The 25,928-nt window shown below is 34.8% G+C and overlaps 1 protein-coding gene and 1 pseudogene across 1 annotated transcript; one reads left to right on the top strand and one right to left on the bottom strand.

Moving 5' to 3' along the window:
• Positions 1-3,665: 3,665 nt before the first annotated feature.
• On the top strand, positions 3,666-7,148 carry LOC118046330 (cleavage stimulating factor 64). Its single transcript, XM_035055174.2, has 7 exons — positions 3,666-3,823; positions 3,963-4,040; positions 4,426-4,464; positions 4,550-5,131; positions 5,215-5,304; positions 6,311-6,493; positions 6,609-7,148. The coding sequence occupies exons 1-7, from the start codon at positions 3,731-3,733 to the stop codon at positions 6,732-6,734; spliced, it is 1,191 nt and encodes a 396-aa protein (XP_034911065.1). The 5' UTR covers positions 3,666-3,730; the 3' UTR covers positions 6,735-7,148.
• A 5,146-nt stretch (positions 7,149-12,294) lies between these two features.
• On the bottom strand, positions 12,295-25,928 carry LOC118046325 (CRM-domain containing factor CFM3, chloroplastic/mitochondrial-like; annotated as a pseudogene).

The following is a 25,928-nucleotide window of genomic DNA, read 5'->3' as shown; positions in this document are numbered from 1 at the left end:
TCTGCTCCCCACGCTGACCATGCAGCCCCGCTCCTTTGCCCGCCTATAAAAGAAGGGGAAAGATGTGAAGCACGAGGGAGGAGGGAGAGGACAAAAACCCGAGACCAAGAGAGAGAGACTAAAGGAGAGAGAAACAGTGGAACTAAACACCTAATACTCGAAGAAACAGCACTGGGAGGAGGGGAAGAAGACTGAAACCGTGGGAAAGCTTAGGAGAAAGGAAGACCCAGCACGACCCGAGAGATACCGGACTGTTGAAAATCATCATTTTGAACCGCCGACCACCGCTGCAGCACCATCAACCCGGACGTTCGACCAGCAGCATCACCTCCGCCGTGCCAGGTATTCTTCTTCCTCCTGCGTGTTCATTTATTTAGATTTATTATCCTCCTGCATGCAGAATCGTTCTGCATGCAGGAGGTAGGGGAAGGGAATTGTTTTCCCTTCCCCGTTTGTTTTTACACTGGGCTGGGTTTCCGGCCCAGTTTTGTTATTAGTTTTTTTTGGGCCAGACCAAGTCTGGCCCAATCTGAAGAGAAGTTTTTGTTGGGCCGAATTCGGCCCATCCACCCTGCGGGCCGAGATCGGCCCGATTTCAGCTGGGTTGGGTTCGACCCATTCATTTGGGCCAGCCCAACCCGATTTGTTTTTTTTATTATATATATTATGAATTATAGTATATTATAATATATATATATATATATATATGTGTGTGTGTGTGTGTGTGTGTGTGTGTGTGTGTGTATTTGTGTATATATATTTTTACTTAAAACAAATATTTCAAAAAATTTTAAAAATAATTGTTGATTTCCCTGAATATTTTGGTCAAAATGGGTTAATGTTGTTTGGTATTTTTATACTGTAAAGATACAAAACCAATGTTAAAAATACCACGGTTTTCGTCAAAATATCAAAGATTTTCAGATTAAAAAATATTTTTGCTTTCAAAAAGAATTTTTAAAAAGTCCCTAAAAAATGTTGTTGATTTTTCTGCATTTCTTTATCAAAGTGGATTAATATTGGGTTGTATTTTTATACCGTAAGGATACAAGCTCAGTATTAAGATACCTGGTTTTCGTCAAAGCATAAAAAATTTAATATTTTCCAAAAATTGTTTTTGTTTTAAAATACGGCCTAGTCTCTCCAATATATATATATAAATATTATGACATCATATTTTCACACAACAAAGGAAATTTTCAAAACAATATATGTATTAGCATGCATTTTGGCTTTAATAACCAGTTTATTTAAGCCATGAGAACTAGACCAATATTTCAAAAATTCTAAAAAATATTTTTGTTTTCTTTTTAGTATTTGGGATTACGAATTTATACGTAAAACGTATTCCTAAATATTATCAATAAAGTTTTGGTATAGACGTTAGAACGGTTAGGATTTTTTACCCAATAAGATAAAGACCTTCTTACCGAGGAGGATTTTTCTTGAACCATAAACAGACCAACAACTAGGAAAACACGAAAATACCTTAGATTTTATCAGACAATAAAACAATACAGCTTACCTTAGGTAGGGCGTATTTGGGGTGCTAATACCTTCCCTTTACGCAACCAGTCCCCGTACCCGATCTCCGAGACCAGTTAGGGTTCCTAGTGACCAAAATACTAGATGGCGACTCCCATTCCATTTTCTACCAATAAAAGACAATATTTTCTTGTATCCCTATAGATATAGATAGATTTACATTGTAGATAAGAAAATGGAACAACAATATAATTTTCGCCGCGACGCCGCACACGTGCGACAGCATGCATGACTTGCATCAAGAGTTTGGTTGGTTGACTTAAGTTCACTTGAGTCTTTTTTTTTTTTATCAATTTTATCATTTAACATTAATTTAAATCGAGATTTAGATTCCTAGTTTATTTCTTTCAAGATTATACCCGTAACTTTCACATGTCAACCTGGAATAACTTAGATTGATCCAATGTGTTTTCTTCTTAATGTTTATAAAAATATCGTCTAATATGCATATGATTTTAAAATCATGGATAAATTATTTTTATTTCTTTAAAAAACACATTACAAGTACCTAGATTATTTTTTGCTTGGTCAAGTTTTTCTTTTTTGTGTAGTGCTCGACAATGTGCTAGCATAAATGTCATTATGATGTTAATGGATTCCATTTCACAAGGGTAGTTTGACTTGGATGTTTTTTTTTCCCTAAGAAAGTAGATCTAATCATGAGAATCATTTTGGCTTGAAATTAATTTTGATTTTTGAGATATTTTTCATTTTTAATGGTCATGGATAGATTTATCAAGGTGTTTACAGCGTATTTTAGGAGTTTTTGGTCAAGAATGATATTTAAATTGAAAAGAACTAAACCCCCGATTTTCTAGAAAACTGTAGAAAGTAGACAACGCATTGTCTATTATATTTTTTTAAAAAAATGATCCACCTTTTTAAAAAAATTGAAAAAAAAAAACAAGGATGGGTCCAAGTGTGCTAGCTAGGCTGAATAGCCCATGCTCATAGGCTGTTTTTTTTTTTAAAAAAAAAAAAACAATGCAACTAGGCTTTTTTTTTTCTATTTAATTTTTGGTTTTAAAAAAAATTATTGAACCCAATTGAGTTCATTATCTGGGTAGTAGTTTGACAGGTTAATCTGTGGCATCCAAGATATTATTTGTTTTTCTTTTGTTTATGTTTAATACTTTTTATGTCCCTTAATTTAAAAAATATATACAATTTTACCCTTTGTTATCGATGATTTTTTATTTATTTAACTTAAACATAAAATAATGTAATTTCACATTTTGTTGTTAATGATAAGTTGAGTTAAGTTGGTAGACTTAGTTGACTAAAGTTCATTATATTATTTTAATTAAATATTGTTTTTTCACTGATTTTATTTTTTCAATATTGAGTTATTTTTAGGATTGAGCTTTCCAAATTTGTTTTTCAAGTTTATCCCTACAAGTTTCACAGGTCAGCAAGGGTTTGAGATCTGCACAGCAGGTCTTGAGTTCGAGTCAGGGCATGCACTTCTTGTAAGAGCCTGGAACAGCCGGGGTTTTACTTACTTATCTGGGCCCACAAAGTGCGCTTTTCGGAGGGTGGGGTTTCCTCGAATCAAAAACAAAAAAAAAGTTTCACATGTCAGCCCAGCTAATCAAGGTGGAACAAATATTTTTTCATCTCAATAATAGTTTGGAATATCATTCAATTTATGGTTAACATTATTATTATTATTAGAAGACACTTTACCAATATCTAGATTTTTTTCACTCAAAAGAAATTTTACTATGATATGCGGCATAACACGGGACAATGAGCTAGTATATATATATAAATTTAATAAGTTTTTAAACTAGTGTTAACTCAAATTTAGTTTGTTAAGAACTTATTTGGTATTATGATAATATTTGTTTTTTCAAAATGTTTTTCATCTATAAATAAATAAAAATAATATTTTTTTAAAAATATATATTTTTAACATTAGCGTATCAAAATAATATAAATTTTTTTTTAAAAAAAAAAATCAATTTCTTACAAAAAAAAAAAAAAAAACACTTTACCACAATAAAATCCAATCCGGGTATAATAAGCCTGCCATTGACAACATATTAACCCAGCCTCGGCTGCATCCCATCAAACCGCCTGCCCCGAATTTGTAAAACCTCAACCCCTAGGCCTCGCCACAGTGCCCCCCTCTTTCTGCCCGTCTCTCTCTCGTACAGTTAGGATACAGAAAAAGAACGAAACAATGACGGGAAAGCCAATGGCCGGCGAAGGTTTACCAGCGAACCTGGCCGGAATGACAAAGAACCAGCTCTACGACATCATGTTTCAAATGAAGGTATTCAGCTCACCTCTTCTTTTCCGATTTCAAATAACCCACAAATTCATCCTCATTTACCAATTTCACTAGTTACATGTTTTTGCGTACTCGTTTTGTTTTGTGTTTTTAATTTTTAATTTATTTAATTTTAATGTAGACATTAATAGAGCAGAACAAACAGCAGGCCAAGGAGATATTAATCCAGAACCCTCTCTTGACCAAAGCCCTTTTCCAGGTTTTCTTTCTCTCTCTCTCTGTCTTTTTTTATTTCCTTGAACTACTGTCATGGCTTCTGCAGTATATTCATGATCTTGGGTTCTTTTTCTTTCTTTTTTTCTGAGAGCCGTATGTTTTGTGAAATTTGAATTCTTTTTGTGTTTATTATGATGGGATGAAATTAGGTTTTTTTTTTTTTTTTTGGGGGGGGGGGGGGGGCGGAGGGAGATGGGGATCGTTGCAAGTGTTTTTTATTTTCTTAATCCAGTTTGGATTATTCTTTTTGTCTCTCTGGGCAGTAGAAATCTCCCTATGATAACACAATAAACAATTGGATGTACCTTAAAAGAACAACATTAGGGATCAGTTTTTCTGAATTTTAGTTGCTTAATATGTTGAACCAGGCACAGATTATGCTAGGAATGGTGCAGCCTCCTCAAGCGGTATGTTTTTAATCTTTATGAAATTTGACTCCCTGGGTTTATACAAGTTAATATGGGAATATCTTTAATTTGGTGTGCCTTTTAGATTCTGAATATCCAGCCAGCAGCATCACAGCAACCTCAGCTATCAGCACAACCATCTCGGCAATCAAACATTCAAGCTGCACAGACACTGCCCGGACAAGGTGCTTTGCAGGATCAAACAAGTGTCTCTCAATCCCAACCACCAATGAGGAAACAACACCAGAGTCAACCTGCGATGTCGATATCTGCTCCTCCTGGTCCTCCAGTGAATCTTCAGTCTCAGCCATTGCCTTCACATCCCTTACATATGCCACAGCAGCCTAAGGGGCATGTGAATCCTCAAGTGACCCCAATGTCTGTTACTCAACCCTCTCAACTTCCAAACCTGCCTCCAGCCTCTAGTCATTCTGTTTCACAGCCACTACCAATTCATCAAACCCAAATGTCTTCCGTCTCCAGCCAGTTGCTGCTGCCATTACAGAAAACTGGAATTCCTCATCTGCCATTACAACAACCATTTCCATCTCAACCTCGAACAGCTTCTGTTCCAAGCTTTCATCATCAGTATGGGCAACAAATGGGTCCCAGTATGGGTTACCAACATGCTGGAGCTCCTCATCATCCTTCACAGCCCATGTTTCATGTAAGCTGAAGATTATGGTTCCTAAGTCATTTTTTATTGTACCATAACCAACTCTGAATGACTTATTTCTTTTCAATTTTCAGTCGAGCAACAAACCTCAGTCTAGCATGGGACCTTCATTTCCACAAGGACAGCCACCTCTTTCAATTCAGCAACCACCTCAATCATATCAGGTTTGCATGTGCTTTTACATGATAGAAAGTTAGAAACTCATCAAACAATTGGCTGTATCATTGAATGGACTGGTCAGGCTTGATGCATGCTGAACATGTTAATTCTACTAGGCTTTTTGATGGACATGTTTACATTTTCTTGCCAAAGGAGATTGACCAAAATTTCCTCAGTCTGTCTGTTGATATAGCGTATGTTTGTGCGTGGTGCATAATCTAGATTCAAGTGTTAATTATCAGCTCCAAATATATTTTTCAATATTTAACTTCTGTTTATGAAAGCTAGAGACAGATGTGCTTTCTAGGTATAAGTCTAAATGTATAGGTTATTTTGTTACATAGGAAACATCAGATGGTGACAGAACTACTGTTTGTGGATTATATGAGGAAACCTAATCTTGCTTGGTTTTTGAAAGTAAAACAGGAAATTGTGAGAATCGCTATGATGTCATGAGTAATAATTTAAGCATGATTCAGTTTGTACCTTTTCACTTGTAAACAAAAAAAATACTCTCTGCTACATAAAAGTTACAAGTGATAGTACAGAAGCTTTATATCAAACTAGATGTTTTGGTTTTGAAGTCTGTGGGTGATGTTCTTCACTTTGAAAATCATTCTTATTGTTTTCAAGTCTTAAAACAGTGTTGATAATCCTCAGTAGAATGGTCTTAATGGCTAGCTGGTATTCATTGAGATCTTCAAATTCAAGTTTAAAAATGAGATGATGAGGCTAGTATGTAAGCATTAGCCTCATCTCTCCCTTGTTTTTCTTTCCTTGTCATTATTTTTTATTTTGGAAATAAAGGCCAGGTGACATTAGCTTTTTTTTCTTAAATTAAATCCTTTTGACTTCGGGTTTCTAGTTATTTGAATAAATAACATTAGCTTCAAGGTCTTTTTGGATGAGATAACATATGCTTCAAGTTCTATGCGTTATATTCCTTCTCTGATCAACTTAATGGTGTACGGTACTGGTCAATTTTCTTATCTCGGTGCTTGTCATCTTAAGGTGGGAGGTTCACATCTAGGGGCAGAGTACAACAGTCAAGTTCCAACTTCAATGCAAGTTGATAGAGGATCTTCTTGGATGTCCGGACCACAAGATAGTTCAGCAATGACACAGCTTGCAGGACCCCCGCAATTCAATCCTGGTCAGATGGCCCAGGGCAATCAGCCTTCTCGCACAGCACCTGTACTATTTCTCAACTCTTTATGTATTTTTTTTTGTTTAAGGCCAGTGCCTTTTCGTATTTTTTAGAGTTTCCACACTAACTCTAAATTTCGGTTCTGCCTTGCTTGTGGTGAAGATGTCTTCTGAGATGGAGAAGGCACTACTCCAGCAGGTCATGAGCCTCACACCAGAACAGATTAATCTTCTGCCTCCAGAGCAAAGAAATCAAGTGCTTCAGCTGCAACAGATGCTACGACAGTAAACTAAGTTCGTCAATTGTTCTTAAAGTGGACATATTTAAGTTACAAGCAGGTGTCAGAAATTGCAACAGCATTTATGATCGTTGCAGTTCATCGATGTTGATTGGTTGTGATCTAATACAGAAGCTGATGCAGGATATACTTTTGAGACAAACTTGAAGCATAATATTGAATTTGTTTGTTTCCCCGCTGCAATACTTCTGGCAGTTTGCATTTTGTGAGTGCAGCTATGAGATTCTCATGATGGGGCGTTCTGTATTTTTTTTTCTTAGTCTTAGGGCGACACATTGGGACTCCAGTATATTTTCTTACGTCTTGATAATCAAGTGCTGTGGTATTCTAATGTAAACAATGATCCTTGTATTTGTGTTCAGTTCTTTACAAGCTTCATGGCAAAAATTTCAACTTCTCTCTCACTCGATAATGTTCTACGTAAATTGTTCTCCAAGGGCAATTGCAGGAAAAAAATTCGTCTTCAAAACATGTCTCCAAATTCATGCCGTGCCTGTGCGATTTAAGAAAAGTATGAGGATGAGAGAGAAGATGAATTTTAAACGTCAAAACAAGCAAGAAAGCAGTATCTGAAAACATAATGCAGCATGAGAATTTGAGTTTGTTTGGTAGTGATAATAATTTATTTTAAAAAAAAAATTATTTAAAAATATATTAAAATAATATTATTTAAAAAGATATTTCTTTTTATATTTACATGTTAAAATAATATAAAAATATATAAAAAATTAACTCACTATGTAATAATTATTTGTACATCACATTAAAAATTCAAACAAACAATAACACACAATACACATCATCTCAACAACAAAGCTAGAATGTCAGGAGGTTAACAAAAACTTAAATGAAATGCACACACATATGAAGCAACACTCACCTGTTTCCATGCTACAACTTTATATAAATTAAAAATGTATATGAAATTATGGTAATAATTGTAGGTTAAAGTATTTTTTTATTTAAAATATATTAAAATAATTTTTTTTTAAAAAAAATAATTTAACATAAAAACGTCAAAACAATTTGAAAATGTAAAAATAAAAATTAAATTTAAAAAATTCAAATGATAATCCTTTAAAGTCTCCTATCTCGCGATCTCATTGTTTACAAATAGAACACCAAACAAGATCAACATGCATCGTGATTACACTTTTACATTTACATTTGCAATCATAGTCAACCAACAAGGATGGGAATGGCACCCTCAAAATGTTAAAACATAAATAAATTTCCTTCTTGTTCCACTAAAAACATAAACTTCTCCCTCAAAATTATTTTTTATTCCACAATCCATTATTAGTTTATTTTTACTTTCAAGTACATCATAAGATATTAGTTCCGTTGCAAGCTAATAACATGAGCAGCCAATTATTCTAAAATACTCAAACAGGTAAAAAAAAGAAAAATAAATAAAGAAAACGTTACCCATTCGAGGACAATTTCACTTGAAAAATTTATAGTAACTTTACAGTAATTACTTCTCAAGGCATAGCTTGTAAGCCTAAATCTATTGACACTCTGCATGCATAGCAAATCATGAAAACACAAAATCAACACCACTAAATCTATACATTACACTTCAATTCAATTCTAGGTTAGTTTAAATTAGATTATATAAAAAAATTATTGCCACACATTTCTTGAAACGTTTTGTAGAGATTGTGATATTGCTTTCAAATCTTGATTCGATAGTGAATTGATCATATCTGATTATTATAGTACAAAATAAAAATATATAAAATTAAAAAAGTTATAAATGTATGTAGAGATATCATAGATATGAAATCATGTATGAAAATAATGTATGTAGATCAGGGACGCTAGTGATGTAGATGAGAAGAGTAGAGAGACCAAATATTTTACAAGATGAAAGCATAAAAGTTTTGGAGACAAAAGTAGCAAACTCGGTCCTAGTTGTAGTCGGCTATGTTTTTTAGATAGTGATTAACTATGAGTGATTAACTATTGTCATAGGATAGAAGGGATAAAAATGATAAAAACAGAAATATATTTGGTTGAAAAAAGAAGAACAAAAATAAATATATTTCTAGAACAATCTTGAAGTGAAATTTTATTCTTTTAAAATAGAAAGTACGTAGAGATAATATTTCTTATTTTTAATTCATAAATATCATTATAAAAATTTTTAATTCCAAAAATTTATTTAACTAAAACATGTATTGATAAAAAAAAAAAAAAATTATTAATCATAGTTTTAAAACTCAACTCGCGGGTTAATTCAGGGCAAGAACTCGATTCATAGGTTAGGAGGGTCATCTTAAGATGACTAGAGTGAACATAAGATTAAAAATGGTTATTATTATAATCTTAAAACTCAACTCGAGGGTCAACCTCAGATAAAGCTCAAGTCATGGGCTGGGTTGACTTTTAACCCAAGTCAATGTAAGGATAAAAGTTTTTATTATTAAAGTTTTAAAAACTCGACTTAGAGAGTTAATCTGGGGAAAGGCCCAGGTGTACTATTTGATTTGACTTAAGTCAATGTAAGAATAAAATAGTTCTTATTATTGTTTTAAAACCTAACTAGGGGTGGACCTAAGGCAAGGCCCGGAAAGGTCAGCCCGACTTGACTCGAGTCAATATAAAAATAAAAATAATTATTATCACAATTTTAAAATCCAAATTGGGGTTCGATTTGGAGTAAAGTCATGTTCATGGATTGGAGGTCGACCTGGGTTTAATCGAGTCAATGTATAGATAAAAGTTATTATTATCATATTTTTAAAACTCGACTTGAGAGTTAAATTGATGCAAGGCCTGAGTCATGAGTTGGGAGGTCAACCCGAGTTAACCCAAAAACATTTTAAAAAATTAATTAAAGCAACATTGTTTTGACCAAATAAAATTTTTTAAAAAAAAAAACAATGGGTTTTTTACTAGTATGTTCTCCCGAGTTATGAGTTGACTCTTCTTGACCAATTTAGATGGGGTCAATACTTACTCTATTTTTTCTTAAACTTAAAATAGTTTAGATCCCGAATCAATTGGGTCCCAAGTCGACCCGACAGGCCAATCCAGGTTTATAGCTAGGGTTATTATAATATTAATTTTAAACACTCAATATAAACTAAAGTAAAAATAATAATTTTTTAAATATATAAGTTTGATAGCAGTACATATTAAACATTAAAAATGCATTTTATTTTTATTTTATTTTATTTTATTTTATCTTGCCCATCATAATTAAATAAAATATAAAGATAGTCCATCTATTTTTGTACATCATTATCAAACATAATTTTTTTATTTTTTTTATTTTATTTTATCTCTTCGATCCTAGCATTTTTTATCTCTTATATTCCAAGAAAGTAACTAAATACTACCTAAAAGCACTCTACTTCACGAGACAAAGAAGACATGTATGAAAGAAATAAAATTGATAGGTTTTTGAAGAAATTATACAAAAAATATTTAATAATAAGAATTTAAAGAAGATAAAAGAAACTCTTAGAACAATAGACCAAAAAAAAACGTAAATTAATTAAAAAAAAACCCTTTTAGTAGTTCTGAGATAAAAATAAGGAAAAAAAAAAGAGAGAGGCAGTATTAAAGAAGCCATGCATAAAGTAAAAAAAGAAATGAATAAACCATAAGTTGAAATAAACTACAACAAATGCCATTTCTACAATGAATATCCATCTTGTTTTAAATTTCTTTGTTAATTATATTTAACAAACTATAAACCAGACGTGAACCACAAATAAATAGATCAAAGCTGTGTTTTTCATCGGTTTCAATCTTAACCAGACGTTATGTATATACGTAGTTCGTCATGATACATGAAAATCAAATTATTTTCATGATAAAATAAATTAAAAAGAAAATGTCTTTGACATGCAAGAGAATGTTTTTTCTTCTTCGAGAAAAAATGGAGACACCATTGTTTTCGAGCAAACAATTTTTTATTATGAATTTTTGGTCAAAATATTGTATAGATAAAACTCCATTTCATTGTTAATTAATTAATTTATTTACCAAAAAAAACATTACTTTTTATTCATAATGTGGGTTTTTAAAACGAAAACTTATTATGCTTAAAAAGCAAGTTTTTAATTAAAAAAATAAAAAAAAATGTGTTTTGATAATTTTTATGAAATGTTAAAAAAATAAAAAATAAATGTGTTTTGATAATTTTTATGAAATGAAGTGAAAATAAAAAAAAATTATTTAGTTTGAGAAAATTGTATAAGTTCATGATAAAAAAATACATATTTTATTCTAATTGAATATTTAATTTCATATATAATTATTTGTAAAGTAATTGATAACACATGAAAGCTCTAACCTTATTTGAAATAATTATAATTATTTTATTTGAAGTGAATTTTATTTTAAAATATAAAAAAAAAAAACAAATTAAATTTTTTAAAAAAGGACCAAGAGCATCAAGTAGGCTTTCAACTACAAATGACCGGGAAATCAAGTTTTGGTTTTTTTTTATTTATAAAACTCAAATTTTAACTTTTTTTTTTCATTTAAAAACATTTAAAAAACACATCTTAAAAACCTTCATAATCTTTTTTTTTTTTCAAATCCAAAACACTCTAATTAGCTTAAAAGCTCAAAATTCAAAACACAATTTTAACGACACCATAATTTTTGTTGCCAAAATATGACTTGAAACTTTTCTCTCCTCTCCTCTCGCGCCTCTCTCAACTTTCAGGGACCAGATGTGATAGAAAATGAAATTTGTTGACCGAATTGTGAATTTTGAAAAACTACAGGGACCCAAGTGCCAAAAAAGTCCACTAGTGAAATACAAGAAGGTTAAAACTGTTTAATTGTTAATACTAACGTGAACGTAAAAGTTTCCATGGTATCTGTCTCTCAAGAAAAACATGATCTTTCTTGACTGGACACACTATCAGAAAAACATCAGCGCCCTATCTGCCAGTGTATGAATTGGATGTTGGTCAAGGGTCACTGGTAATGGTCAGTTCTCGACTCAATATGGTGATATCCGGTTGTAACTTGCAAACTGGTGTGAGAACTTAAGAGGCAACTTTGCGAAACAAAAAAAAATCCCAGAAAAAGGTGTTCTAGCAGCAATGCCTTTGGCTATTCGACAAAAAGACATTGTAAAGAACAAGATTTAACAGACTGCTAAAAGGATGCAAGAAATTACTCTCACGAGATGAGAATTCTGATTCTGTTCTTGGAGAGTACAAGCAATTGTCTTTGTTACTGTGTAAAGTCTGGAGGCTGCACGATCTCACAAGCCAGGGTTAATGCCATCAAGTTAGAGGTCTTGCTGGGAAATACACACCACTGGACTAACAAAAAAAGAGCATAAGGAGTTCGATTGATGCCTCGTAATTACGGGAGTTCAAAACTATTCACAGAGACTTCATTTTCATCCATTCAAAGAAAGAAAACTCTGAGACCTCTGCAAGGAAAAAGGAATGCTGATGCCAGTCAAGCTACTCGGTAGGATAGAATGACAGCTAGTTTATCACATGGGATAAAATGACGAGAAGGATTAATTCTCAAGGCTGACCAGCTCAACTAGAAAGGTAACAGGGGACATACAAAGTTAATTGTTTTACACTTTATTGCCACAAAAACGCTTTACAATATATATATAAAGCTTTTACAAATACAATCATTGAAGATAAATCAGTCTGAAAGAGTGCGCATTATCACCGATTGTTTACAGGTAACTGCACCTGGGAAAATTGGACTTTACTACACCGACTGATACAATATGTTATCACCAAAGTTCAGTTTGAACAGAAAGGGAACCAGCACTTTTGTCGGTGACGAATGCAGATTGCAGTTGAACTCAGTTGAACTCGAACCCCAAGTTTGCAATCAGGCATGAATCAATTAACTGCCAGTGAACAAAGGTTTTTGTTGAATTGGAACAGTATGTAGGCAAACCTAAGCATATCATTCATTGTGTTAATTCCAACAGCAATATGCCCTTCCAGCTTCAAAGTGTACAAGAATCATCCACTGCAATTGCAAATGATCCTATCATGGAACCTCCTGGAATGAATTTGAAAAACATGGTTGGATCAGAAAGCATTAGATTTTTCAATATCATATTATGCATCTGACCTCAAAAGATTACTTTAGACACAGAACTGAAAAGGACACAATGCACATCTGCAAAAAACTATTAGCCAACTACTAACATTATAGCACACAAAGAATCACTAACCAGCGACTTTTATGGAAGATAAATAGGAAAACACCAGTGTTCAACTCCTATAACATGACACCTATAAGGTTTGCAGGTCTTTAAGATTGATATTAAAATAAAGAATTTTACAAGTCTTTTCAGGAATAGTTTCAAAGAAGTCTACAGCTGCAGATACAAATTTAATTACAAATAAAGATGGTAAAGATTATATCAAATTCAAGAAAATACCAGAAAAATGATCAAAACAGGATAAACCATGATGCCTACCTGCATTAAAGTCTTGGAAACACAAAAAATTCAATCCAGTTGCTTCAATAACTTACGCAAAAACTTGTGAATTATTTGTGTTCCACGGTGATAATGACTTTTGAAGCTTGAAAATTCAAAAAACCTTTGGCAGCTTCACAATTAATGCCCTCATTATAATCATCTTCGCTATCAGACTCGGTGAAAAAAGCTTCATCCTCACTCTGAACATTCATACAAAACAAAATATTCTAATTACAAGAGAATAAACTCTCTCCTCAGAAACAACTAAAATCAGCAATTGAAGCAGCAGGAAAATTGAACCCCAAGCTAAACTCACCCAAAGCCCTCAACAAGGGACAGAATTCAAAACTTTTAGGTAATGATTAAAAGACAAAATAGCAAAGAGACAAAGCATAATACTAACTTGGGTTAATTTTGAGACATTATTTAAGGGGGCATGTTCCTCTGAGCTCCAATTATTCTCATTCTCTTCTTCTTTAGAAAGCCCCTGTCAATAAAAAAAACACAAACTTCTCTGGTTCAACTAATCTTTTTTACAGAGGCACAAAAAGCAATTAAAAAAAACGAAAAAAGAAAGCAACAAGGATGACAGAGGCTGCAACACATGATACTAAAGTATAATTTATAACCAACAACAGAAAGAATATCAAACATCTTTCTTGAAGCATTCTGCATATTTAACTGCCCCCTGTTGGACCATTTTGTGACAGCAAGATTAGAATGAGCACAACAAGGGTAAGAATGCGAAGGGAAAATAAATAATTAAACACATTGAAGCTTTCCTGAAGTGGTGATCATCTGCTAAAGATCTTAAACTCCCTAAATAGCACACAATAAGAGGCCAAAACCACAATTCTGTTCCCCAACAACTGCTTTGATGAAGGAGTCTTTAAATATTCTTAAGTTCCCCTCAATCACATTGCACACAGTAATACTTACCCTAAAAACTAGCATACTCCTCAATATGTCCTCTACTCTTACCAGAATTTAGTCACTGTTCACCACCATGGGCCAAAAACATTCCAAATTTACCACATCATAAACAAAATGCCAAAAACAAAAGAGATGAAATGTGTCTTCCCATTATTGCAATAAATAGGGTCTGTTTGCCAGGCGTGATGAGGGCAGGATGGATGATGGTGGATAGATGAGGTCTTTCTTTTGTTAAGCATGAGGGCTAATGACCCAAGAAAGGATTGCAAAGATCCTTCCTATCATTCATTCCTCGCTTATAGTTTTCAATCCTTCCAATTTGGACAAGTTGACTTCTATCCTTCTCCTCCCTTGCTAGCCAAACAACTTCATGGACAGATAGCATCCATCCTTTTTTCTCTTCATCTTCTCACTTTATCCAATCCATCCTTGTTTACAAACAAACCCTTAAGTTTAATCTTCTACAACAATGATCTTAATCTTATCAAGGACCGCTATTCAAGTATGAGCCTGTATCATCATCTACATGAAGAAAGGTCGACATTGAAGTTCTGTAACCAAGCCAATTCATGGTTCCACTAGTGGACATTGCCAAGTCCAAAGAAAATCAATTTAATACCAAGATTCTATCATACTACCATAAATGCGCCAATTTAATACAAAGTAAACCAACCAAGATAAACAAAGTGATAATAGATAATATTGGGATTTAATTCTCAACTCAATCCTAAAATCCTTATACACCCACTCTCTCATAAAGGGGGGGGATCATACCCACACAACTTGAACCCCAAGCTAAATAAAAAAAGAAAACAAACACAACAAACCGATGCATTATTCCTCATCAACCTATTTATAATGATCAAGTCCTATTTTGATAGGAAACAATTCTCCAATTACACAATAAATAGTACCTCACAATTAGTCCTAACTTGACTACAAATTTAGTTACTTCATACTGCTTTATTTGCTTGAAGAGAGAAACACTGTTTTTTTCCCTTTCAAGCATTCAGAAATAGGCAAATAACCCCCCCCCCAAATATTATATATATATATTAATATATATATATATGTGGAAATCAGTCTCAAAATCAGTTAAGATCTTAGAGAAATCTTAGTATATATGGTTAGGAAACAGAATCTGATATTAACTATTCAGATTCTCTAGATATATGCCTTTTCTAGTTTAGTGTTAGAATATACTTCCTATCTAGGATTATTTCTTGTTTTGAGGGTCAGTAGGTTAGCTTCTCTTCCTATTTTATTGTACAAACATACGGCTGTTAAGATAAAAAGAAAAGAGAAGACTTCTCTCAAAATTCTTCATGGTATCAGAGCCTATACTCTTGAACCCTAATCTGCTTCTCTAAAGACTGGCAGCAGCAGGACAAAGCTCTCTCTCTGAGGTGACCTCACAGCCAGGAACAACCTCATCTGTTAGCCTTTCAGGAGGCACTGAAGGCACATCACACCAAATCACAGACACAAACTCAATGGATACAATTATCTTCAGTGGTCATCATCAGTCATGATGTTTATTTGTGGAAAGGGCAAGATGACTACCTCACAGGGGATATCATCATACCAGAAAGGAATGATCCCATGTTTCGAACATGGAAGACTGAAAATCATATGGTAATGTCATGGCTGATCAATTCAATGACCAATGAAATTGGCGAAAAACTTTCTGCTATATGGAACAGCAAAGCAATCTGGGAAGCAGCAAGGAAACCTACTCAAGTTCTGAAAATTACATCAGAACTATTTGAGAGAGGCAGTGTTACATGATTTTTTTCCTACGCCAAGGAGAAACTTTTCTATCACTCAATTCTTCACACTCTCTGCCGTCATTGGCAGCAACCTAGATATGTTTGAAACTCAACAGCTGGAATTGCCCTGAAGACACAGTCTTATATAGAAGAATTGTAGAGCAGAAAAGAACTTTCAAATTTTCTTCTCGGGCTCAACAAGAATCTTGATGAAGTCAGAGGAAGAATAATGGGAAACCAAACCTCTTCCAAATCTCAGAGAAGCATTCTCTGAGGTTAGACGTGAAAGAAAGTAGAAAGAAAGTAATGATGGGACCTCACAACTCAGCTCATATAATGGAAGGATCTGCAACTTGCTGCTCGAGTGCTATTTCAAACAGCAACTATGATAATCGACAGAGGAAAGGAAGACCCTGGTGTGATCACTGCAACAAACCAGGACATGTCAAGGAAAACTGCTGGAAGATTCATGGCAAACCTGCTGATTGGAAAACCATCAAAATCAATAAATGACAAAGACAGACGTGCCAACAATGTATATTCAGACAACAACCGAGATAAGAACACCATTCTGCAACAGAAACAAGTCCTTTCAGCAAGGAACAGCTTGAGATCTTACAGCAACTCTTCAGTCAGAATTCACTGTCTCAACCAAGTATGTCAGCCTCTGGTTCTGGATCTGGACTGTTAGCAACAAAAAGGTAACTTTTCAACAGCCCTTACTGTTAGTAAGAAACACTCAAGCCCTTGGATCATCGACTCTGGAGCGTCAGACCATATGACAGGAGATGCCACTCTTCTTAATGAATACAATCAGTGCACTAATAACTCTACAGTCCGTATAGCTGATGGGTCTTCCTCCCAAGTTAAGGGAATAGGCCTGAGCAGACTCTCAAGGGACAATGATCCTAAACTCTATCCTCCATGTCCCTAACCCTAGACTGCAACCTACTCTCAATCAGCAAATTGACTCGTGATCTTAAATTGTGTTGCTAAATTCTTTCCTCATTTGTGTATATTTCAGGATCTGGATACGGGGAAGAAAGATTGGCAGTGCTAAGGATGTGTTTCTGGGCTCTATCTCCTCAAAAGTGAGATTCCTCTAAGAAGGCAAACTCAAAACAGAAGCTATATATCATTCAAGGTCAGTCAGCTTTAAATTTTCATGTCAATAAAGATAGTGATGTTCTGTTATGGCACTATCGCCTTGGTCATCCAAACTTCATGTACCTTGAAAGGCTGTTTCCCTCTTTCTTTTCCAATAAAAGCTCACAATCCTTCAAATGTGAAATATGTCAACTCTCTAAACATGTTCGCAGTAGTTTATCCCACCATTCATATAAACCATCACATCCATTTGCAATGATTCATAGTGATGTATGGGACCCTTAAAAGTGCACAATATAACTGGAACTCGGTGGTTTGTCTCCTTTGTTGATGATCACACTAGAATTGAACTTGGCTATTCCTTATGAAAGAAAAATCTGAAGTCAGTCAATTTTCCAAAACTTCCAATTCCATGATACAAACCCAATTCCAGACTAAAATCCAAATCCTAAAAACTGATAATGCCAAAAGAATATTTCAATTCTAGCCTTAATACCTTTTTGTCTAAATCAAGGCATTATCCATATAAGCTCTTGTGTTAACACCCCACAACAAAATGGAGTAGCTGAAAGGAAGAATAGACATCTGTTGGAAGTTGCTAGATCCCTTATGCTCTCTACTCAGTGCCAAAACAATTCTGGGGAGAAGCTGTACTCACAGCAACCTATCTCATCAACAGAATGCCTTCCAGAGTTCTAAACTTCAAAACTCCTAGCCAAGTCCTTCTACAAGCCTTTCCACATACCAAAACTACTCTCTTCCTTAGACCCGAAAGTATTTGGCTGCTCAGTGTTTGTCCATATACACCATAGAGAAAATTAAGACCCTACATCTCTCAAATGTATTTTTATAGGATACTCTCCACACCAAAAGGTTATAAATGTTATCTCCTACCTACAAAAAGGTCTATACCTCTATGGATGTCACATTTTTTGAAACACCAAGCATACTATCCCAAGTCTGATCTTCAGGGGGCAACCATGAGAGAATATCAGAATTGGGATATACAATCTTGATCATGTAATTAACCTAGGAGACAACCAACAGAGCTCTTTGTCCAAAGTCATTCCACAATGAGTTTCTCCTACTTTGAGTCCTCACACTACACCTCCCAGTCTCAATCCAATCAGTCCCAGCACCACAGCCTCAGTCCAATCTCCTGACCAGATTCACCCTACACCAAAAACAGATCACAAATCATGGAGCTTCTTACCTACTCTAGAAGGAAAAAACTTGGAAAGGAGATAGAGCACACAATACCTCTTGCACATGACCAAGATTCAGAAACCAAGTCCAGATTCTGCCCCAATATACTCAGGTATGGAAACTTCTGACTGTGAGAATACTGCCTCTGTTATTGATGATTCAAATATTCCAATTGCTTTGAGAAAGGGTGTTAGATCATGCACAAAGTCATCCCATCAGCAAAATTTGTTTCATATGAAGGGTTATCACCAACCTATCATGCATTTGTTTCAAGCCATTGACAGTGTACAGATTCCTAAGTCTATTGAAGAAGCTCTCAACAGATTCCAGGGTGGAAAAAGGCAGTGAGTGATGAAAATCAGTGCCTTAAACAAGAATAGAACTTGGGAAATTTCTGAACTTCCACCTGGAAAAGAAGCCAGTTGGGTGTAAATGGTTATTTACTATCAAACATAAGGCTGATGGGAGTATTGAAAGGTTAAAAGCTCGTCTGGTTGCAAAAGGGGTATACTCAGTCCTATGGAATAGACTATCAAGAAAACATTTGCTCCGGTGGCCAAACTTAATACAATCAGAGTACTTCTGTCCCCTAGCAGCTAACCAAGACTGGCCACTAACATCAACTAGACATCAAAAAAATGCTTTCCCTTAATGGAGACTTGGAAGAAGAAGTATACATGGATATCCTCCAGGACTAGAAAACATCCTCCAACCTCAACAGAGTATGCAGACTGAAAAAATCACTATATGGACTCAAGCAATCACCTCGGGCATGGTTTGACAGGTTTACAAGACAGTAGCACAGTAATGGATATTCCCAATGCCAAGCAGACCACACACTTGTTTTGTAAAAACCTCTCCAGAAAAAGAAAATAGCAATCCTAATAGTATATGTGGATGACATCATCTTAACTGGGGATTATGAGGAAAACTGGTGAGATTGAAGAAACTGTTAGCCAAGGAATTTGAGATCAAAGACCTTGGGTATCTCAAATACTTCCTTGGCATGGAAGTGGCACGATCAAGGAAAGGTATATATGTTTCTCAACGAAAATATGTCTTGGATCTACTACAAGAAACAGGAATGCTTGGATGCAAACCTGCAGACACTCCAATGGATTCAACAAAGAAGATAGGAGCAGAAAATGATAGTATACCAAGTGGATAGGGGGGAGATATCAAAGACTTGTGGGTCGACTCATCTATCTCTCACATACCAGACCTGATATTGGCTTTTCTGTCAGTTTTGTAAGCCAATTCATGAACAACCCGACAGAAGATCATATGGCAGCAGTTAATAGAATCTTGAGGTACCTGAAAATGACTCCTGGTAGAGGCCTTCTATACAAGAAATGTGACAACAAAAATATTGAAATCTACACAGATGCAGACTGGGCAGGAAACATTATAGATAGGAGATCTACTTCTGGATATTGCTCCTATGTTTGGGGAAATCTAGTAACTTGGAGAAGCAAGAAACAACATGTGGTATCTAGAAGCAGTGCAGAATCTGAACTGAGAGCTCTAGCTCTTGGTATTTGTGAAGGGATTGGATACTTAGATTACTTAAGGAACTTGGCATGGAATCATTGACACCTATACAGCTGCATTGTGATAATCAAGCAGCCATAAGCATAGCAAAGAATCCAGTTCATCATGACAGGACAAAGCACATTGAAATAGATCTGACACTTCATCACAGAAAAGATTGAGAAGAACATTGTTCACCTTATTTACACTCCAACAAAATCTCAGATTGCAGACATCCTCACCAAAGCTCTACCAAGAACTAATTTTGAAGAATTGAGTCACAAGCTGGGCATGTATAACATATACAACCCAGCTTGAGGGGAGTGTGGAAATCAGTCTCAAAATCAGTTAAGATCTTAGAGAAATCTTAGTATATATGGTTTAGGAAACAGAATCTGATATTAACTATTCAGATTCTCTAGATTATTGCTTTCTAGTTTAGTGTAGAATACTTTCCTATCTAGGATTTATTTCTTGTTTTGAGGGTCAGTAGGTTAGCTTCTCTTCCCTATTTATTGTACAAACATACGGCTGTTAAGATAAAAAGAAAAGAGAAAGACTTCTCTCAAAATTCTTCAATATATATATTGAAGTTGGCAGAAGTTGGCGAGCATGTACATGCAGAAGAAATATCCAGTAATTCTATTTTAATAGATGTAAACTAGAAAACAGATTCGTACCATTTCTTTCACCATTTCTTCGATGTTCTTTTCCAATTCAAATATGTGCTGACTAAGAGCCTGCATGAACCCACACAGGGATACAAAGGACATCAATCACATTTATAGATGACTATGGTTATAAATATAATGGAAAAATCAAAGCATGAAACAATGGGAAATGGAAACCTCATGTCTTTGCATGGCCACTGAACGCTTCAATGCTTTTGCCTTTGTTAGAAGGTTTCTTGGCCTTATGCTGATTGGTCGACGGTAATTCTTCCACGATAATAAATAAGAGCAAACCCTTTGGGAACTCTTTCTATTGCCACTAGTACCCCACCACTCTCATATTCCAACAATTTTGCTGTATCTTCCACAAATGCAAGAGTCTTTTGTTTGGATATTAGCTTCACAAGTTCTCTATGCTTCCAATGCAAATGCATATTCTCAATGACACCATCAAAAACACCACGAATACCTACACGTTAGCACAGACAGACCATCAGATTTTCAGCTCTGACTTCAAAGTTCAGTCAATGAACTTAAGAATACAAACCTAGTGGCAAGTAAGCCTTCATTCTTAAACCAACTCTGCGAAACATAACCCTTTCCTCCTCACTGATTGTTTCTTGATCAAAATCAGGACCAGAAGGAACCATTGTAGTTTCTATCTTGGATAACAGACGCTCAGCTCTAAGCTTCTTGGCCTGGGCCTGACAGGAATTCAAATATTCATCCGAGTTATACATATTTATAATAGATAAGATGATGAGATTACAGTCTATCACAGATAAAAACAATAAATTAGGATTTGACGCTATGAGATAACCATCTACTTGAACAAAAACCACCATGGTCCATCAAGCATGGAGGATGATGTTGATTTTGAGTATATAAAGAACAGAGCAGTAAATAAAAACAGCTGAAACCCATACTTAACTGGGAGATAGGCTTAGACTTCAGAATTTTTATGAGCTATACTCTCGAGTCTCACACCAGCAACTTTTTTGGTTGCAAACTTATTTTTTAATAAATAAATCTTAAGAAAGGGCTTCCAAGTAAGTATATGAACTATGCATTACATATCTCAAACAGAGGATGTCAAATGTTTAATTAATCTGATATGAAAATAAAAAATAACTAGAAGAGCTCATCAAAGGAATTTCAGGGAGTTCAACATCCTAAAACCCATAGATTTAAAAATGGTTAGAATGAAACTTCTCTTGGATCAAACAAGGTGAGCACACAGGCAAAAAACAAGCCTCTGACATATGATGCTTCAGCAAGGTCTTTTAGAAATCAGATTGTGTGAAATAAGAAATCATACTTACAATAGCTAATTTATGTTCAGTTCGTTTGACGAGCCTTGCAGTTTTAGCTTTGGAAGCTTCTTCAATCATCTTTTCACGCTCTTCAGTGGATATATCTCTTCCCCACCGTGCTTGAGCCTCATAAAACTCTGCCAATGTACCTGCAAGCGCCTTTCCTTCATCTTCACCTGATGGTGCTGCCTCCACTGAATTGCTTCGCACTCTCTCTTCAACATCTTGAATCTGTTTCGTCGCTTCCTGTCTCTCTGCTAAAGCAGCAGCTACACTCTGTGGCAGAAAATCCTTTCCTCGGAATATTACAATGTAATACTTGTTTCTGAGCAATAGCACACCACCAGTTAACATCTGCAAAAATTAATGAAAATTCAACACCATCAAACTTTAATACTTTGTTTGTATACGTAATGCATTCTTCTGTCTCTTCTACCAAGTAAAGCATGTCATCTATGAAGGAGAGTGAAGAACCACAAGGGGGAAGGGAAATAACATGAATCAGAAAGAAAAAAATGGTAAATTAAATGACCCTGGAACTTTGCTATTAAAAAAAGCTGGGACTACAAATTATTGATGTAAAAAAACCTGCAATGAGCAAAACAATTTCAATACTACATTTTGTTGACCAGTTAGATGCATGTAACAAACCTTTATTTCATCTGCCATCAGTTTGTTATTTGTATTCTGGATACCCCGTTTTACAGCAATCTTTGCAACTAAGCTTTTCTCCCAAAGCTTGAGTATAGCAACAGCCAGCCCTTGATGGTTTCTGTTTCTCCCTACACAAGATAAGTTTATGACAAAATATATAATGTAAAAAAATATTGGAACTTTAAAGTGAAAGATTTTGTAGAAGGTGAGTAATACCAAGGGCAAAATGACAAGGAAGTGCTTTAGCAAGCTTTCGCATATTAGTCATTTCCGCATTAGTAAGCCGTGCCCGCATTCCAACAGGAAGAAGCCTAAAAGGAGTTTTGTAACCAGGAACTTTTGGAGGAAGCAAATCAGCATCAACTGGAAGTAATCCTGTACCCCACCACTCCTCAAAACGGGGTCCCAAAGCATCTAGCAGGCTGTTAAGTTCAGCTTCCTCTTCTGTCATGTTCTCAGCAGGTTCTGTTATCCTCATTACTAATTTACTCTTTTCAGAAGATGAAGTTGCAATGTTGCTGCTTCTCGTTATAACACTGTCAGTAGAAGAAACATCTGGGACAAAGAGGGCATCCCCTTCTCTATCAGCAGGTTGCAACTTAGATGGAGGCCCTTGATAGTTAGTTCCGCGAAACACCACCATAACACTCCCTGCTCTCCATATAACTAATCCTCCTGTTCGACGCTGAACATGACACCATCCAGTTAGTTGCATTTGCCAAATTCTTATCATTTATGTTAGACATACCTACAAGAAAATATATCATGCTATACATGTGAAGTAACTTGTACATAAAACACTCAAGCATAATTCTTACAACCATAAGCATGTGATGCAGTCAAAGAAAAATAAGTTTTTTAATTCTGCATATTCTAGTGTTTCTTGTAAACTAGACTATTTAGGAATTTATTTTGCTTAGGCATATTAATGCTATTGAGGAATCTTAGCATATTTTAGATCAAGTATTAATTTGGAGTTTTTCATTAAGTGTTATACTTTTCAAACTTAAATTTCTATTTCTTGTTTAGTTTAAAGACTACTATGGTTTTGGTGCCTGTAAAAGGAGCACCTATTACATGAAATTGTACGACTTTGAATAAAGGAATTATGAATATTTGATTTAGTTGACAGGCTGCGGCTTTGTGTTTTGTTTCTGCCTCCTCTAAGCACGCTTCTTCTGTTTACTTTCCCTGTCATTCTTATAGCTGCATTAACCTTGGTTACTATTCAGTGCTACTCATAGTTGTCAAAACAAGATTTGAATCATGAATCAGAAAGCCTATTTTTGGGATTGTGAATCTTAACATTCAATAACAATTGAAAATGATATCATAAAAGATAAATAACATACTAAATGTTTCTAAAATAAAAAATGAGCATTTACAAAACAAAATATGTGTCAATAACTTGATGCAAAATAGTTCATTAAATGACCCCAAAGTCTCAAAATTCAACATATTGTTCATTGGTACTTGATCATTCTAAAGACTCAATAACTTGAATATCTAAAAGCTACTTTCTAACTAGTTAAACCTAGTTTTAATAAAGAATAATTAGCAACCTTATTCTTCCTCAATTTTGATATCACCTTTGTCATTCTGGCTGACTTAGATGCTCTTGCTTTATTTCACCCTTTTCTTTCTTTGTGAAAATTTAATTTACAATTTGTTTCAGTTTCAAGTAGAAGTATTTTTCAAAGAAAATTGTTTATGTGTTGAAGTCATCCATGACCTGTAAACTTAGCATTCCTAGCTTAGCATCTCTTTAAAAATTATGCATTTACTTTCATTTTCTATTTGTGTTGACCAGTAAACTCTATTGAATCGACTCAAATCCACGATTGAATTGTAAGATCCTTTTACATCTAGGATTCACCCCTCGAATCCAGTCATTTTGTATATGAATTGCGACGAGTTGTAAGATTTGAATCATGAAACATAAGATTTTAACAACTACGACAATAGCAACCCCCAAATCATCCTACACATCCTTAATCCATCCCAATTCCAGATACATCAAACCTTAACCCTAATTCCCACCAAAAATCCCTAATTCTACAACCCTAGCTCTCAACAAGTCCATTTTAGGACACTAAACAAAATCTCTACTACATCAGCATGGCACTCAAACAAACAAAATACCATCATTCGCTACAATAGTAAAAAAAAAAATTGTAGAACAGTGATAAAAGGAACAAATTTATTAAAACTGAACACTTAGCAACACATAAACAAGAAGGTTCCTTCAAGCAAAGTATCATAACATCTTTCACAAGAGAAAGGGAAACAACATATAATAATGGTAAAGGTGCTTAAGATTACTAAATCAACACATCAACCATTAAATCACAAGCCTATCACGTCATTTTACAAGAACAATAACACAACCTATATCAGGTTTCCATTGGATTGTTTAATAACTTTACCAACAGCATCTCTAGCATCATTCAACAACATAATTCAGCATGACTATAATAACAAATGCATTTGATGCCTAATACCATAATTGATCATAAATATAGCATAATTGCACAATGATTTGAATAAAAATCAAATAACATAGCAAACAATTAATCAGGATAGAAAGTAACCTCAACAATCTCGTGAGCAGTCTTCATATCATGAGCAAGAACCTCATGAAACTTAAGTCTAACCAACTCTTCTTTTCTCCACCTATCATGAATGTTCTCCAAAACCGCATTAGTAATCCCAGCTTTCGGAATACTAATCCTCTCCCTAATAAACATCCCCAATCTCCTTAGCCTCCTCAATTCCTCATCTTCTATTGTCAATTCTGCCAAAGTCGGCGCCTTTACTCTCCTTTTCCTCCCACTCTCTATCCCTCCTTCCATTTCCACTGCCCCCCTTTCTTCCCTCTCCCATGGCAACACAGATTCATCACTGTCACTACCCTCATCGTTACTGAAAACCACTGTATCCGGCCGGACCCACTCTCTCTTTAACAAGTCTCCAAGTCTTTCTTCTCCCGTTAAACCACCACCATTGATTTCACTCCCCTCCAATCCTTCCAATTCATCTTCATCGTCTGATCCTAACCCTAAATTTCTTAACCGTAGTACGATTCTTTCAATAGCATTTTGGCCCTTGTCATTGGAGAAATAATGAGGCTTTTCTTGATTGACTTTTGATGGAGGGTTTTTGATCGAATGGTTTTGAGAAGGCTTCCATTTGGAGATCCAATTAGGGTTTTTTTGTTGGGTTTTAGGGGTTTTGTTGGTTCTAAGTGAAGATGAAGTTGCAGTGGAGAAGGGTTTTTTGAGGGATTGAAATGTGGCGATTTTAGATAAGAAGGAGTGGGAGCTTAGGGGCAGTGTGGAGGTGGTTCTCAGTGGCAATTCTGTTAATTTTGCAGTTGTGAAGGTCATTATATGACAGCTTATGATGTTGCTTCTGGGGTTTGGTGTTTCATATGTTGTCTGAAGAAGTTTTTGTTTGGAAGGTGAGAAAGTTTTAGGTTGAAGAGACTTTGTTAGAGTGTTTCAGTTGGAACAATAGTGTTGGAGCTGGAGGAGATGATGGAATGGTAGGATAAGATTTTTTT

This window comes from Populus alba, chromosome 12 (genome assembly GCF_005239225.2).
Source record: "Populus alba chromosome 12, ASM523922v2, whole genome shotgun sequence".
Taxonomy (NCBI): domain Eukaryota; kingdom Viridiplantae; phylum Streptophyta; class Magnoliopsida; order Malpighiales; family Salicaceae; genus Populus; species Populus alba.
The sequence above is the reverse complement of the archived record's forward strand: the minus strand, read 5'-3'. Positions and strand labels throughout refer to the sequence as shown.

Coding starts and splice junctions, on each gene's coding strand:
- LOC118046330 (XM_035055174.2), top strand. CDS start 3,731: ATGACGGGAAAGCCAATGGCCGGCGAAGGTTTACCAGCGAACCTGGCC. Junction 3,824..3,962: donor ACATCATGTTTCAAATGAAG/GTATTCAGCTCA, acceptor ATTTTAATGTAG/ACATTAATAGAGCAGAACAA. Junction 6,494..6,608: donor AGCCTTCTCGCACAGCACCT/GTACTATTTCTC, acceptor CTTGTGGTGAAG/ATGTCTTCTGAGATGGAGAA.